At 41.4% G+C, this 16,921-nt stretch overlaps 1 protein-coding gene across 1 annotated transcript; it reads left to right on the forward strand.

Moving 5' to 3' along the window:
• Window positions 1–12,332: 12,332 nt before the first annotated feature.
• LOC119726715 (galanin receptor 2a-like) lies at window positions 12,333–16,154 on the forward strand. Its single transcript, XM_038198522.1, has one exon. It carries the CDS (start codon window positions 12,432–12,434, stop codon window positions 13,506–13,508), a length of 1,077 nt encoding a protein of 358 aa, XP_038054450.1. The 5' UTR covers window positions 12,333–12,431; the 3' UTR covers window positions 13,509–16,154.
• The last annotated feature ends 767 nt before the right edge of the window (window positions 16,155–16,921 follow it).

Below are 16,921 nucleotides of genomic sequence, written 5' to 3' on the forward strand. Positions count from 1 at the left end.
GCCGCAATCAAGTACTCGGCCCGTACTCGACTATCAGTACTCGAAAATTATTGGGACTCGGCCCGTACTCGATTCTTTAAACTTGGAAGTTACAAATCGAGTACATTTCTTTTTTATCGATTCCATTGCAACCTGGAACCTAAGTCGATATCAGTGAGATCATTTCGAGATTTTTTCCAAGCAAAATCCTTGTCCCAGCGCTTCATTGGCGCGTTAATAAGAGCCAGCTAGGCATATGCTTCTTATGTTCGCTCGGAATACCACTGAGACCATTTTAGTAACTTTTCCCAAGCTAGGATTTTGCTTGGAACAACCCCGAAAAGGTCTCTCCGTGCAGCGCCGAGTGAACATAAGAAGCATGGACTTGGCTGTCTCCGGATTCTTGTCCTTTACCGGTACGAAGGGAAATCTTTGGAATTTTACACAAATAATATTTTGCGTGATAGGAACGCCTTGCCTTTTCACGTGCGTGTCATATGTTTGTGCACTGCTTACTGTAAATCATCCAAGCCGTGGTCTCTTTTGTGACTACTGTGGTCAGAAATGTGTGCACTGTGTGCAAACAAGTTGTTTTTCTCCAAGCATTATGCTTTTTGTATGGTTATGGTTGAACCATTGAACTACGGTGTCGTTCCTTTCACCCAATTTTTTGGGACAGCCAAAAAGTTGGTGGTGTTACATTTTGGTCAAGAAAATTGGGTTGTGTGGACTTAGGTACTCGGACTCGGCCAAGTACTCAACCTTGAATTCGAATGTACTCGGACTCGGTGCTTTGGACTCGGACTCGTCACAGTACTTGGACTCGGCCCAGGAATCGGCCCTTAAAGTACTCGGAGTACTCGTTACTCGGTTCTGAGGACTCGACTTCAACACTGCCCAAAGTACTATTCAGTGGGGAATCTTACGGGGTTGGGGTTCTAATCTCCCCGCCACGACCCCCTTTAACCGCCGTTATAATACTAGTAAAATGGGGCCAAATTGGAATGCTAACGTTCATAATTCATTCTCATAATGCCTTAGAATGCAGGATAAAGCATCGTAGGTTTCAATCGTTTTCACTCCCCACCCCGTCGTATCATGCATCCCCCCTTCATAAAAGCTAGATCCGCTCATATTCTTGCTGTTCGCGTGGGAAAATGTCCATACTCGGCCACAACTTTACCTGCCGCTAAACACATCAGTTTTCACCTTACCTTGTGATTTCACCCAAGAGGAATCCAGGAAGCTGTGTAAATGCGAAAAAAAAATTAGGCAAAATGTGTTTTTAGAGCCCATTTTGGATGCACACGTCGTGCAGAACTAAGTTGAAGCAGCCGGTCAAAACTGATTAAGTGGCTGACAGACAGCGGTACGTCATACGCATGACATCGACAACCATGACGTCGCATGAGCCGGCCAATGATAGTGCAAACGTCATTATGAATATTTATTTTCTCATGAATATTTAGTTTATTTCAATGGCTACTTCAAATACGTCTAAAGAATGATTATCGCAACAGCGATCGTGCGCGGCAAAGCGGTTAAGAGTCTCGTGTTGCAAGCAAGAGTCCGAGGTTCGAATCTCGATGAAGTAAGTGACTGATAATAAATAGAAATAAGGAAAGGAGAGGGTGAGAGTAGAGGAGGGAATGTGGAGGGAATAACCTTAAAGTATACAACTTTTGGCGCTTGAAAATTAATTGAAAAAAAGTTGTGGCCGAGTACGGAAATTGTTCCCTTTTTTATAACAAATACACACAAGGGAATCAACTTTAGTATACTACCTTACTACTGGCGAATACGAAGGGAATTCGGATTCCTGGTTGGAAACTTCAATGAAGTCGAATCGAGATAACTTCTGCCCAGTGGAGGAAAGCATGCACCTTCTACTGAATACTGAGCTTAAATGAAGTGCATGGCTATGGTAAAAGATTGCAAGGTCATGGAGCAACAAAAGGGGTATATAGGTCCCGCGCCCCTGAAGGTCTTTTAAACCTCACAATTCCAATCCCACTCAGTAGTGGGTCTACGAAAAAAACTAATTAACAATAGAAGCATTTTATTTTCCAGCGACGGCAAAAAGGAATTTGTAGAATGCAATGTGCTCTTTCGTGTGAACCTGAGCATTCTTGAACCGAAACATTTCTAGTGTGGGCCCAGAGGTATATCCTTACAGTTTTTAAGCCTGTTTACCTTAACACCTTTGTAAGGCTTTGCAAAGCAATTGGCAATTCATCGAGGAAACTTCAATCTCCAAGAAAAACAACCTATTCCCTTGGGTAATTACTTACAAAAGGCGTATTACCTATTCAATGTGTCAGACAATAGCCAGTGAGCTGGAGGGCATGCACTTTTTGGTTCAATCTTTAAAAATTCAGGATCACATAGGAAAACAAGTTCAAAACCACTTGAGGACATTTTATTTTCAGCCTTTTAAGCGCAGGGCTGTGGTTTCAAACCATTTGGCGGGGGATTAAGCGCTCCCGAAAAAAAGTTATTTCGATGATTTCAATTTGCTAAATTAACAATCCTGCCATCATTATGCAATCTTTAAGTGGTGCGATTTTTGTTAATCCAATGTGGGATGGCGCAACTTTTACTGTTCAAATTATATTTTTTTTTCCTTTTTTAGGGGCGGACCATATTTTTTTATGAAAAGGGGAAACATCTGACACAAGCCCGAAACCCAACAATCTGACCCCGATCTCGGTTTAACAGACGCCACTCCCATGTAGTTTGAATTTGACCAAATGGTGATAAAATGGGAAATCTAAAATGAACACAATAACAGAGATGTAAATGTGCGTTTGAAAATTGCATATATATCTAATAAGCGGGGTAAAAAGGAACACCATCCGATCTATGTAGATCCGTTTTACCCCGATGATTCCCAGGTAAATACACAGCCATAGAACAGGACCAACAGAACGTATCATTTTCAATTTACCCATCCGTATAAACGCCCCGAAATAGCCATAAAACTATTTCTACAACCATTTTTCAAAGACCCAAACCGATTGACATAACATCAGATCACAAGGGTCCAAAAGCTTTTAAAAGGATTATTTTCGACGTTGAGCACGCATGGTCCAGTCAATACCGGCTGCGACATCATCTACAGCATTACACAACACCATGTTCAGTATGCACATTAATATTGACTGCTTCGAGTAGTCCGTTTTACCCCACTTCGGCTTTCCTACCAATAAACCACCATTGCAAAGAAAACATGCCAGCCAGCCAGTACGTGATTTGCATAAAATAGTGGCCACATGAGGTCGCTGTTCGCGCTGTATTTTTGATTCACTGCAAAACGAGGATATGCCACCGATCGTTTACCGCGTACGGACGAATAATGACGAACGCATTAACTAAGGCTACCTGTATACATGATAAAGGACAGTATACAAGGGTGCATACCTGCAAATAAACTCCCATAGACACTAGTGCTAAATGCCCGTACTTCAAAATTCTTTTAAAAATACTCAAAACTCTCACAGGTATTCAAGCTGCACAGAAAAATGATGATCAATGTGTCATCTTTCAATTTCTTTTCAATTTATGGTGGGTTGACCATTGACTTTTCGAGATATTTTCACGCAAAGAAGACGACCCCTATTTTCCCCAAAGCGGAAAAGTAGCCATCTTGAAAAACGATCCCTCCACAACATGGCAAAATAGCGCCACTTTCGAGCCCAATAGCATCCAAAATGCTCAGAATTGGAAGCCCCAAGTCCGGGCCAGAGGTTCACTACCATATCTCTTCAATTCCCCAATTTTACGGCGCTCAGAACTCTCTAATATAGAATATTTTGAGGGTATAACTTTTATTCATGAGCTTGGCGGATCGATTTACCGGTGTGTACCCTATAATAGCAGGCAACTTTTAAATTTTAACACAAAATCACATTCAGGACAAGCAGAATATCTCCAAAGTCAATATTTTGAAAAAAAAAATGAAAGAAAAATATTATCCGAGGTCGATATTAAGCCCGAAAATAGTGATTGTTTTGCCCCTGCTAAGCTGTAGAGCGCCCCCAGCGACAATAAATTGAGTTCCAGCTACTTTAAAGCTCAAAATGCCCCCCCCCCCCCCCTTTTCAACTATCAATTGTTGTAATCGGGTGATAGCCTACTGCTCCCTTATGATTTGGAAGCATCCGTTACGGAAAAAAACCCTTGTTGATACCTTTAAAACACTTTTTCCCCCTCCCCGTAGGTTCCGCCCACTGAAAAGACCACTGCCGCGGCACAGCGCATGCGCGAAACGGCCATCTTTGTGATTCTTTATAGGGTGCATACCTGCAAATAAACTCCCATAGATACTAGTGCTAAATGCCCGGACTTCAAAATTCTTTTAAAAATACTCAAAACTCTCACAGGTATTCAAGCTGCACAGAAAAATGATGATCAATGTGTCATCTTTCAATTTCTTTTCAATTTATGGTGGGTTGACCATTGACTTTTCGAGATATTTTCACGCAAAGAAGACGACCCCTATTTTCCCCAAAGCGGAAAAGTAGCCATCTTGAAAAACGATCCCTCCACAACATGGCAAAATAGCGCCACTTTCGAGCCCAATAGCATCCAAAATGCTCAGAATTGGAAGCCCCAAGTCCGGGCCAGAGGTTCACTACCATATCTCTTCAATTCCCCAATTTTACGGCGCTCAGAACTCTCTAATATAGAATATTTTGAGGGTATAACTTTTATTCATGAGCTTGGCGGATCGATTTACCGGTGTGTACCCTATAATAGCAGGCAACTTTTAAATTTTAACACAAAATCACATTCAGGACAAGCAGAATATCTCCAAAGTCAATATTTTGAAAAAAAAAATGAAAGAAAAATATTATCCGAGGTCGATATTAAGCCCGAAAATAGTGATTGTTTTGCCCCTGCTAAGCTGTAGAGCGCCCCCAGCGACAATAAATTGAGTTCCAGCTACTTTAAAGCTCAAAATGCCCCCCCCCCCCTTTTCAACTATCAATTGTTGTAATCGGGTGATAGCCTACTGCTCCCTTATGATTTGGAAGCATCCGTTACGGAAAAAAACCCTTGTTGATACCTTTAAAACACTTTTTCCCCCTCCCCGTAGGTTCCGCCCACTGAAAAGACCACTGCCGCGGCACAGCGCATGCGCGAAACGGCCATCTTTGTGATTCTTTATAATAGCAGGCAACTTTTAAATTTTAACACAAAATCACATTCAGGACAAGCAGAATATCTCCAAAGTCAATATTTTGGAAAAAAAAATGAAAGAAAAATATTATCCGAGGTCGATATTAAGCCCGAAAATAGTGATTGTTTTGCCCCTGCTAAGCTGTAGAGCGCCCCCAGCGACAATAAATTGAGTTCCAGCTACTTTAAAGCTCAAAATGCCCCCCCCCCCCTTTTCAACTATCAATTGTTGTAATCGGGTGATAGCCTACTGCTCCCTTATGATTTGGAAGCATCCGTTACGGAAAAAAACCCTTGTTGATACCTTTAAAACACTTTTTCCCCCTCCCCGTAGGTTCCGCCCACTGAAAAGACCACTGCCGCGGCACAGCGCATGCGCGAAACGGCCATCTTTGTGATTCTTTATAATAGCAGGCAACTTTTAAATTTTAACACAAAATCACATTCAGGACAAGCAGAATATCTCCAAAGTCAATATTTTGGAAAAAAAAATGAAAGAAAAATATTATCCGAGGTCGATATTAAGCCCGAAAATAGTGATTGTTTTGCCCCTGCTAAGCTGTAGAGCGCCCCCAGCGACAATAAATTGAGTTCCAGCTACTTTAAAGCTCAAAATGCCCCCCCCCCCCCTTTTCAACTATCAATTGTTGTAATCGGGTGATAGCCTACTGCTCCCTTATGATTTGGAAGCATCCGTTACGGAAAAAAACCCTTGTTGATACCTTTAAAACACTTTTTCCCCCTCCCCGTAGGTTCCGCCCACTGAAAAGACCACTGCCGCGGCACAGCGCATGCGCGAAACGGCCATCTTTGTGATTCTTTATAGGGTGCATACCTGCAAATAAACTCCCATAGACACTAGTGCTAAATGCCCGTACTTCAAAATTCTTTTAAAAATACTCAAAACTCTCACAGGTATTCAAGCTGCACAGAAAAATGATGATCAATGTGTCATCTTTCAATTTCTTTTCAATTTATGGTGGGTTGACCATTGACTTTTCGAGATATTTTCACGCAAAGAAGACGACCCCTATTTTACCCAAAGCGGAAAAGTAGCCATCTTGAAAAACGATCCCTCCACAACATGGCAAAATAGCGCCACTTTCGAGCCCAATAGCATCCAAAATGCTCAGAATTGGAAGCCCCAAGTCCGGGCCAGAGGTTCACTACCATATCTCTTCAATTCCCCAATTTTACGGCGCTCAGAACTCTCTAATATAGAATATTTTGAGGGTATAACTTTTATTCATGAGCTTGGCGGATCGATTTACCGGTGTGTACCCACAAGAGCGCCCAAGCCAACTAGCACAAACACGCGTAGTTTTATAAAATACATGTACTTGTATACGTAAAGTTGCCATCATAAACAGCGCCACCTAGTGTCAAATGAATTTCAAAGTTTTTTAGATTTTTCTGTTAACCATACCATCGTCGAGGACACAAAAATATTAACGAAGCCAAGGCTTAGTTTGATTCCGAGTCATGGGCTCTTGGGTCTTACAAAAGTATTCATTCGAGGTATTTGAAACTAAAAAATGGTGAACGCCCATTAGTGCATCATAACACCAGCTATAAATCCACCCACACACAGCCAGGTCGATCACACTTTGCATTAAAAAAAATTTACAAAGAAATCCACTCGATTTCTCTATGCTCCTCTAACTGAATTGAATGTTTGCATTGAAAAACAATTACTGGAAATTAATTGTATTTTGACCTTTCCCTCAAAAAAAAACAATAGATCCCTCAGGACCCGCCCGCTCGGCCTTATTTTCATCTCTAGGGTTTTATACTTCCCTCCAAAACTCATTTCGCTGTGGCTGTCTCGATTGCCTGATTGACCTATTAATTACGCCCGGCAAGGTGCATGGGCAATAAAGGTCTTATCGAAACGAATTAGGATTGATTTATTCGCCCCGCAAAATTAGCGTGGTTAAGATCAAATTAAAAAAAGAAGGAATAATTTAAAAAACTACTTAAGAATTAAAAAAACCTTGGAATACAGAATTGTATGCAAACTGCAGTGTGATTTTAGTTGTAATTTACGTCATTCACAACTTTTGGGGTCTGGAAATATGTGTGCTTTGTCGGTTTTAAACACTTTGTTTCAGTTATAAAATCGTAGATATTTTCTTAGGCCTTTTAAATCAATCTTTAATTGCTTTGAGGACGAGAATTCCCAGCTTAGAGTGAATTGTTTAGACTTCATAAAGATTACACATTTTTCATAATAACAAAAACAAACACTAAAAAGGTACTTATAGCGCCCTCTTGCGACTAATGAAAGCTCACAGATTTGGCATTTTCCTCAAAGTGCTATATTTAAGAAAAGTTCGAGAAAATATTGTTTTAAAATCATTTACCGGTTTATGTAATCTTCGACAATATTTAATGTATAGCATGTAAGTCAACCTTTTTACTAAGATATGCTATTTGGGAAACTAACTGTTTTCATTTTTTTAGTTCATAATTTTACGAACGGTCCATAGTACGCCCGGCTCATACTTCATGCGAATGCGAAGCGAATTCGACGTCACAAAGCATTCGCTGCGAAATGCGCTCGAAATGCGCTCGAGTTGAAATATGTTCAACTTTTACGAATTCGCAGCGCGAATACTTGCCACGACGTTACAAATTCGCGTTCGCTTTCGCTTTCGCGCCGAGTATGAACCGGGCTAGTAATAGGCTATTGACCCACGCCATTTGCGAGTAAGCCACGCAGTTGGACAAAGTGCATGCAGTTTGACAAAGTGCGATTGACACCGTCTGTCAACATGGTTGAATAGTCAGTAGAATTAGAGGTATGCTTTTATGATGGCTAAAGGCGTGCCAACGTGTCTATAGCGACTTGATTTCGAAGAGAATAGGAAGCATATGTAAACAGAAGAAGAAAAACATGTTATAAAAACTATATAGACGGACAGGAAAAAAACCTCGAAGAATGCGAATGCTCATTATAGTGCTCACTGCAATTCCATGCACCATATACTGTGTGTGTGTACGTGTCTGTAAGCACACGCATACGCAGTGGCGTAGCCACGGGGGGGAGGGGGGGGCGACAGCCCCCCGTAAAACCTTGTCGCCCCCCCCCCAGTCGCCCCCCACTGAAATTTTGAGTTTTTAAAAAAATTATCATTGATCTACATGACGCCCCCCCCCATGAAATGTTCCAGCCCCCCCCCCCCAGCTTCCCCCCAGAAAGATGATAAGTTCTACTTCGAGGGTTTGCACATTCATTATAGGACATGCACGATTCAAATAAATCAAGTATATCACAATGATACATTTTATTTCAATACACAGTTGACCTAGCTGAGTGTATTAGTCGTTAAAACGTCGCCAGATCTGCAAACATGCTCCGACGTATTGAGAAGAACTCCCCATGTAACAGAATGATTGCATCCTCATTTGCATAGCGGTGCGCGATTGGATCTCACCGCAAAAATACACTGCATATGTTTTGCGCTGCACGCATATATGAATAACGGTGCAAGAACTTAATCGTTAAGTCGTTAGATTTGTCGCAACCGCAACTTGTATTGAACCCACAGCTAGACATAATTAAACGCAACCCGGTCGATTACGTCCTAGTCTTATACCAGCCGTGCCAAATGAGTTCGACTGAAGTTCAGGGACAAAATAAGACTATCTAACGACTTGTCATCAAGCCTAACGTACGCTGTAAGGTTTCATATTTTCATGATTCTTAACCAATCAGACTGCTCGGTAAAAATCTGGTAGCAATTCCCATGGGTTGTGTACTAAGCCGAGAAAAAAAGTATTCAAGTCGACAACAAACTATTCAAATTGGAGGTCGATTTACTCTCACATTGGTGTCGAGGATATACAAACATCCCCGCATGTACGTGCCATACCGCACGCTCTACATTGTAAAGTGAACCATTGGACGCTATCTGTCCGTATAGCGGCACGGCCCCCGATGTTCGGCGGGCGAACAAAACCCGGCAAATTACCGACATGGTTTCAAGTGTACGGCATATCCTTGTACACATACGTATGTGCTCACGTGATTAGTTTATATCACCGATTCTTGCGCGCTCGGATGTCAGCAAAAATCAGTGACTCAAAACACTGCAACGCTGGCGGAGATCAACAACGAGTAGTGGAACGGGCTAGCTCAGAGCTAAATCTCGCATTCCCTTTTACCAACTGTTTCGACTGGTATTTTGCTCTTCTGGTTCAAATTCCAGAGCATATTCTAGGCTGCCACAGAAGATCATTCTAATTACTTCGAGGGTTGGCACTTTGTGTTGTTTAACATTACAAAAACATTATAGGACATGAACGATTCAAATAAATCAAGTATATCACAATTTATTTCAATACACAGTTCGAGAAAATATTGTTTTAAAATCATTTACCGGTTTATGTAATCTTCGACAATATTTAATGTATAGCATGCAAGTCAACCTTTTTACTAAGATATGCTATTTGGGAAACTACCTGTTTTCATTTTTTTAGTTCATAATTCTACGAACGGTCCATAGTACGCCCGGCTCAAGCTCGGTTCATACTCTGCGCGAAAGCGAACGCGAATTTGTGACGTCGTGGCAAGTATTCGCGCTGCGAATTCGTAAAAGTTGAACATCTTTCAACTCGGGCGAATTTGGCAGCGAATGTTTTATGACGTCAAATTCGCTTTGCATTCGCTTTCGCATGAAGTGAGGGCCCTGTCACACTTCTGCGTATCCTAATTCCTTATGAGTTGCGCATTGACTTTTTTTCATACGCAGTCGTACGCACAATACGCACATCATATGCATCTCTATCGTTTTATGTAAGTTTTATTTACGCAGGCATACGCATGGTACGGCCCAGTACGCTGGATAGTTTTGGGCATGCACAAAACTACGCTGCGTACGTTGTTACGCAGGTCATAAGTTATAAATACGCAGCGCATCGGTCGAGCGCGGTACGAGTACGCTATGTGTTCGTGAGGGATAAGCCGTTTATACGCGGCAATACGCTGACCTCCTATATTGGACGTATACATAGCGACGTATTGCACGAATTAGTACCGCTCGTCCTGCGAGCGGGCAGCGCATTGTACTTATTCGTAACTTATGAGAAACGCACAGATGGCGAACTTGCGCACTGCATACGCAACTCATACGCATTTCATACGCAGTGGATGCGCTGAATTCGTTACTTGTTCGCTAGATGTGCGTCGCACATATGTCAAAGTAATCAAAAAATTGCGACGTTTTTGATCGTACGGCTGCGTATTGAAAATTGTTGATAAAGAACTCATAAGGAATTGGGATACGCAAAAGTGTGACAGGGGCTTGAGAACCGGGCTTCATACTTCATGCGAATGCGAAGCGAATTCCACGTCACAAAGCATTCGCTGCGAAATGCGCTTGAGTTGAAATATGTTCGACTTTTACGAATTCGCAGCGCGAATACTTGCCACGACGTCACAAATTCGCGTTCGCTTTCGCTTTCGCGCCGAGTATGAACCGGGCTTGTTATAGGCTAATTGACCCACGCCATTTGCGAGTTAGCCACGCCCCTTAGACAACCCTGAAGATTTTTTTGCACACTAAGAGTTGTTTTTCTCAGATTTTGCGCGTTCCGTGTCCATTGTATTGCATGCGGTTGGACAAAGTACGATTGACACCGTCTGTCAACTTGGTTGAATAGTCAGTAGAATTAGCGGTATGCTTTCCCGATGGCTAAAGGCGTGCCAACGTGTCTATAGCGACTTGATTTCGAAGAGAATAGGAAGCATATGTAAACAGAAGAAGATGAACATGTTATAAAAACTAGACGGACAGGAAAAACCCCTCGAAGAATGAGAATGCTCATTATATATAGTGCTCATTGCAATTCCATGCACCATATACTGTGTGTGTGGGTGTACGTGTCTGTAAGCACACGCGTACGCTTGGACTTGGTGCCAAGTCGGTAATTGTTTTGTGTACGGTAACCGGTCACTGGCTCCACGCACGCAAAATATATATCGCTGCATGCGCTCACTGGTCTTTATATAGAGATCAGTGCATGCAATGCGCGTAGTCTGGTTCCCAGACCAAACGATGCTGACTATTGATGTTCAATATAATCAATTACAGTCTTGGCGAATACATTTTCAATTTGGTACACAGCATTATGTGAGTATTTTAAATTGCAAGCGAATTCTATACGAGCACTCTGATTGGTTCAAATTCCAGAGCATGTTCTAGGCGGCCACAGAAGATCATTCTAATTACTTCGAGGGTTGGCACTTTGTGTTGTTTAACATTACAAAATCATTATAGGACATGCACGATTCAAATAAATCAAGTATATCACAATGATACATTTTATTTCAATACACAGTTGACCTGGCTGAGTGTATTAGTCGTTAAAACGTCGCCAGATCTGCAAACATGCTCCGACGTATTGAGAAGAACTCCCCATGTAACAGAATGAATGCATCCTAGCTCATTTCCATAGCGGTGTGCGATTGGATCTCACAGCAAACATGCACCACATATGTTTTGCGCTGCACGCATATATGAATAACGGTGCAAGAACTTAATCGTCAAGTCGTTAGATTTGTCGCAACCGCAATTTGTATTGAACCCACAGCTAGACATACGTCCTAGGCTTACACCAGCCGTGCCAAACGAGTTCGACTGAAGTTCAGGGACAAAATAAGATTATCTAACGACTTGTCATCAAACCTAACGTACGCTGTAAGGTGTAACATTTTCATATTTTCATGATTTTTAACCCATCAGACTGCTCGGTAAAAAATCTGGTAGCAATTCCCATGGGTTGTGTACTAAGCCGAGAAAAAAAGTATTCAAGTCGACAACAAACTATTCAAATTGGAGGTCGATTTACTCTCACATTGGTGTCGAGGATATACAAACATCCCCGCATGTACGTGTCATACCGCACGCTCTACATTGTAAAGTGAACCATTGGACGGTATCTGTCCGTATAGCGGCACGGCCCCCGATGTGCGGCGGGCGAACAAAACCCGGCAAATTACCGACATGGTTTCAAGTGTACGGCATATCCTTGTACACATACGTATGTGCTCACGTGATTAGTTTATATCACCGATTCTTGCGCGCTCGGATGTCAGCAAAAATCAGTGACTCAAAACACTGCAACGCTGGCAGAGATCAACAACGAATAGTTAGCTCAGAACGGGCTAGCTCAGAACTAAATCTCGCATTCCCTTTTAGCAACTGTTTTTCGACGGGTATTTTGCTCTTGATAGATCAGTCTACTTCTATCAAATTTACAGCGAGGAGATGGAATCAAGCGCTGGAAATGGGACTGACTTGATGGAGAATTCGGGAGTTGCCGAGACAGGATTCGATTCCAGTCAGATTATCGGAGCTACAGCAGGGCTAGCTGGTATTCTGGGCAATGGTCTGGTCTGCTTCGTCATGCTCAGGTATCGTTCAGCTTTCAGCTCTATCACCAATAAGCTGATGCTTCACCAGTCCATCGTGGACTTCTCATTGTCCACAGTGATGCTCATCACCCGGCTGTACACCCCATGGGGCCAGTTTTACTGCCGTGTCCCTCGCGGTTGGCTTTATTGGGGCCTTGCGAATGTCTCCACTTTTAGTCTGATGCTAATCTGCTGCGACCGTTACGTGGCAGTTTGCTACGCCGTCAAGTACCGCAAATGGTTCTCCGCCAAGCGGGTCAAGATCGGTCTGCTTTTTGTGTGGCTGCTCCCGGTACTCTGGCAGTCCTATCTGGTCTTAGTCCACCTGCCTGACGGAGCTTCCTGCGTGGCTATCTGGCCCAACGACACTGCCAGACTCAGCTTCGGAGTGGCCACATTCTGCTGGGAGTACGTCTTGCCTCTGGCTCTGATCGTCGTCACTTACAGCCAGACAATTCTGGCTCTTCGTAAACGGCTTCGGGTGAAGGCGGAGCAGGCGGCGACTGAACCGTCGGCCAGCCACTCCCGCAACGCCGGCAACAAGGCAAGGAAGGATCCTCTGCAGACTGCCAAGGTGAGGCTGACTATAACCTTCCTGGTCGTAGCCATCTTCTTTGTCATCTGCTGGGGTCCCACAGAGATCACGTGGCTGCTCTTTAATTTCGGAATCCTGCCTGGGTCTTATTACGCCTCTTTGTGGCACCTGGGTCTGGAGACGCCTCTCCTGTGCATCAATACCTGCGTCAATCCCTTCATCTACTGTATCACGTATACTCAATTTCGCCGTCATCTTTGCAAAGCTTTCTGCGGAGGGTGCAAGTCCAACAAAGTCAAGGATACATCTGTTGAGGTTTTAACCGAAAACACCTCAGATCCTCTTCAGTCGACGAGGGGAAAAGGTCCATCAACGGCCACTGAAGTGAACACCTAAACGAATTCATGGTTCGATGCTATATTCGTCTTTGAATGACAACTTGCATACCCGAGACTAGACATGCACAACCGAAAACAATAGAATCGCACCTGTCGTCTCGCAGGATGGTTTGACTGATAGAATCGAAGAACTGTAAATTTGACTGAAGTCTGTGACACTGATTGGCTATTCATCGTCACTCTTACCATCACAATAACGAACACACCTCCATTTGCACAGTTCAGTGCGTATGCTTGGTTTTTTTTTCCGAAAGTGGCTGAAATGATGCTGTGTACAGAATGGGTGGGCTACCATCTCGTCTAAGAGATATACGTATACTGTTACATTGTTGACAATTGCACGCACCGAAAATTCACAGGTTTGACAAGATGAAACGTAAAAGGTACATATGATCATATGCTCTCCGTCCATTTTTGTTCACTCAAAACAACAATATTGCTAACAAGTGTATAAAGTAAGATGCATATATTAAACAACAAACTGTTGAAGTTTTAGCTCCGTGGCTATACTAAAACGTAAGAGCAATATTTTGGGGGTTATAGTGACTGGATTTCGTTACAAAAGCACGTAAATAGTGCGCATGCGGGCACACTTTTAAAAACACCTTCACGATCGAAATCAATTCTGGAGGAATATTTCACAGGGTTTTGGGGACTCACCCAATCGTCACTTTGAGCATGGCACATTTACCAAGACAGAAAACTCAAGTTGGTAATTGGGGGGTTTCAAGGAAAATGTATAAAAGTACACTGTAGGGGGAGCTTGTAAACGTCCGTATGATAGTTAAAATTAAAGATAGTTCGTTTTACGGACTTTGAAGCACATTAATTATAAACGATCACTTGGGCTCGCAAGCATAACAAATTAACAGATGATGGGTGATGAAAATGAAATAATTCACTTTTAACGAGAAGTTTGCGAACATCGCTCGGTCGTGATTTCTCTTAGAGAAAGGCTGAATATTGGCTAGAATTGAAAAACAATCGAGTACAGTATACTTGACAATAATTGGTCTTTGAACACTAATGGTTATAAATGTCTAAATCTCACTCACGGAAATAGAGTACTTGAATTCAATTGTGAAGTTAGTCCGTCTCAAAACATGAACTTAAGGTCGAGAGATTCTCAAATCACACTGCCAGACTGACACATTCGTATATACTCCATTCCTTAATTAAAGCCTTTTTACACTGCAAAATCTGCGGTGTAAATTGAAGCCGGTGACCAAAAGCGAGCCGCTGTGTTGCACTTTTTCGGAGGTGGGTAACGATTGAAACAAAAATGTTTGAATTAGAGGACATGTTTAAGAAATCAGTTAGCAAGAAATTCTTTACTGCTTCAGATACATTCCCGGTGATGCCTGAATTAATTAAGATTCAATCGGTTTTGTTTAATTCGAATACAAGTGTATACGAAAAGTAAGTCTATAAATAGTTAGCCGTTCAATATTGTAAACAAAAGTAGTGTGCAAATAAAGCATACCTAGATATACCTTGCGATGTCGAATCACAGACATTCTCACGATAATACACGGGGGCCAAAAAAATAAACCACCTGAACACTCAAAGCGCCCTCCTTTGCACAGCTTTATAAACCATAAGTCCAATTTATTTTGAGCTGTCCTTAAAACTTAGTTTATTTGCTTTAATATACGATATATATATATATTATTATTGTTAATCTTTATACTTTTCAATGACAAATATACGTGTTTGTTATGTTTTAATTCAATAATCTTATATTTTTTCTTAATTAATTATCAAGCAGGGCCCTTATGGAAAGCAGTTTGTAACTGATAAGGCCGCAACTAAACATCATTTCAACCGGTTCAAGACTGGTTGAGTTAATTAAACAAAAATACCGCTTGTTCTTATTGTCCACGTTGACTGCCGCTATACGAAAACAAGGGCCGAAAGTTGCATCCATGAAAGACGAAACCAAGTAGAGGGCAGAACAGGACAGTTAACATCTAAGAAGTTAAAAAAAAAACAGTCATCGTCAAAATGGAATAAAAATGACAAAATGAAAAAGCGACACTTTTTTAATTGACCATTGCTCACTAAATATTCTTCCGGTTTAAATAATGTTTTCGTTGTTGACAAGCTATTGAACTTTACTTGTGAAGTACAGTGTGAGTCAGAAAGCGAGGAACCTAAACCCCCCCAAAAATATGATGACTCGGAAGCCAATTTCATATGCTACCTTTAGATGAACAAATTCCTGAAATTGCTCAATCCTTTCAAAGAATATCACCATTTAAATGCAAGGAACCTTAAACCCGATTCGTCAAAAAAAGCAATTTATTGTGTATTCTGACCGTTTGGAACAACAAAGAAAATGACAAAGAACACTTGTTTCGACAACTGTCAACAAAATGTAGTACACATTATGTTTTTGAACAACCCTGGTTTGGAAAACAATATGATTCATAAAATCCACTTTTCAAAAGACGGGCGTTCAAAAGGACTTTGCTGAATAATTTTCACTTTTAAACTAAGGTTTTATCGCTGTTAATGTTGGAAGACAATTATGACGACGATTCTTGAAATCGCATTTTTGGACGAAAGAGATTTTGGGGTCATTGTATTTAAATGTTGATATTCTTTGAATGGATTGAGAAATTTCTGTATTCTTTTTTCATCTAAAAAGGCTTATGAAATTAGCTTTCCAGTCGTTATTATTTTTGGTGCCACATATTCTTTTAGATAATTTTGGGGGTTAAGGTTTTGCTTTGTTTTACTCATCCTTTATGTATCAAGATTATGCGATGTATTTTTTAAGCTGTGAAAAAGGAGGGCGTTTTGAAGGTTCTGTTTTATGGGACACCCGGTATTTCTTTATGAAACTGATGAGGCACTAGAACAATTTTGTTTAGTTTTCTTATATCCCTAATTGTATATCACTGTATGATACCATATATCACTGTGTGACACCGTTTAGGTATATAGGAAATCTGTTGTTACGTTCTTCATTGAGTTGACTAGAAATTCAGCAGAAGCCAAGATGATAGGTTTTTGCGACACGAGGTTTGAGAATGAACATTGCAAACATTGTTTTACCCCATTGTAGTAATTTGCAGTATTGTAATTGTTTCCACAGAGCATGTATTCTTACGACATTACACGGTTATTGATAGTAGTATTATTGACAGTATGTGTCTCCAATTTTCACGGTATAATCCTCAGCAGCCATCGTTAAGGTAGTTCTTTTGTAATGTTCAGTTAATGCACAAGATGTTTACTCGTGCATACTAAGAAAGGTCCACTGTGGAACCAAAAAACATTAAACAATTTAAAAGATATATAATAACACATACAAACAATTTAAACTTGAAAGATTGCTGCAATGCAATGAATCTATGTAGGCCCTGTAACACGCCTTTCATCGTTTTTACTGCATCGAATTGTGGG

This window comes from Patiria miniata, unplaced genomic scaffold (genome assembly GCF_015706575.1).
Source record: "Patiria miniata isolate m_02_andy unplaced genomic scaffold, ASM1570657v1 HiC_scaffold_2, whole genome shotgun sequence".
NCBI classification, from domain to species: domain Eukaryota; kingdom Metazoa; phylum Echinodermata; class Asteroidea; order Valvatida; family Asterinidae; genus Patiria; species Patiria miniata.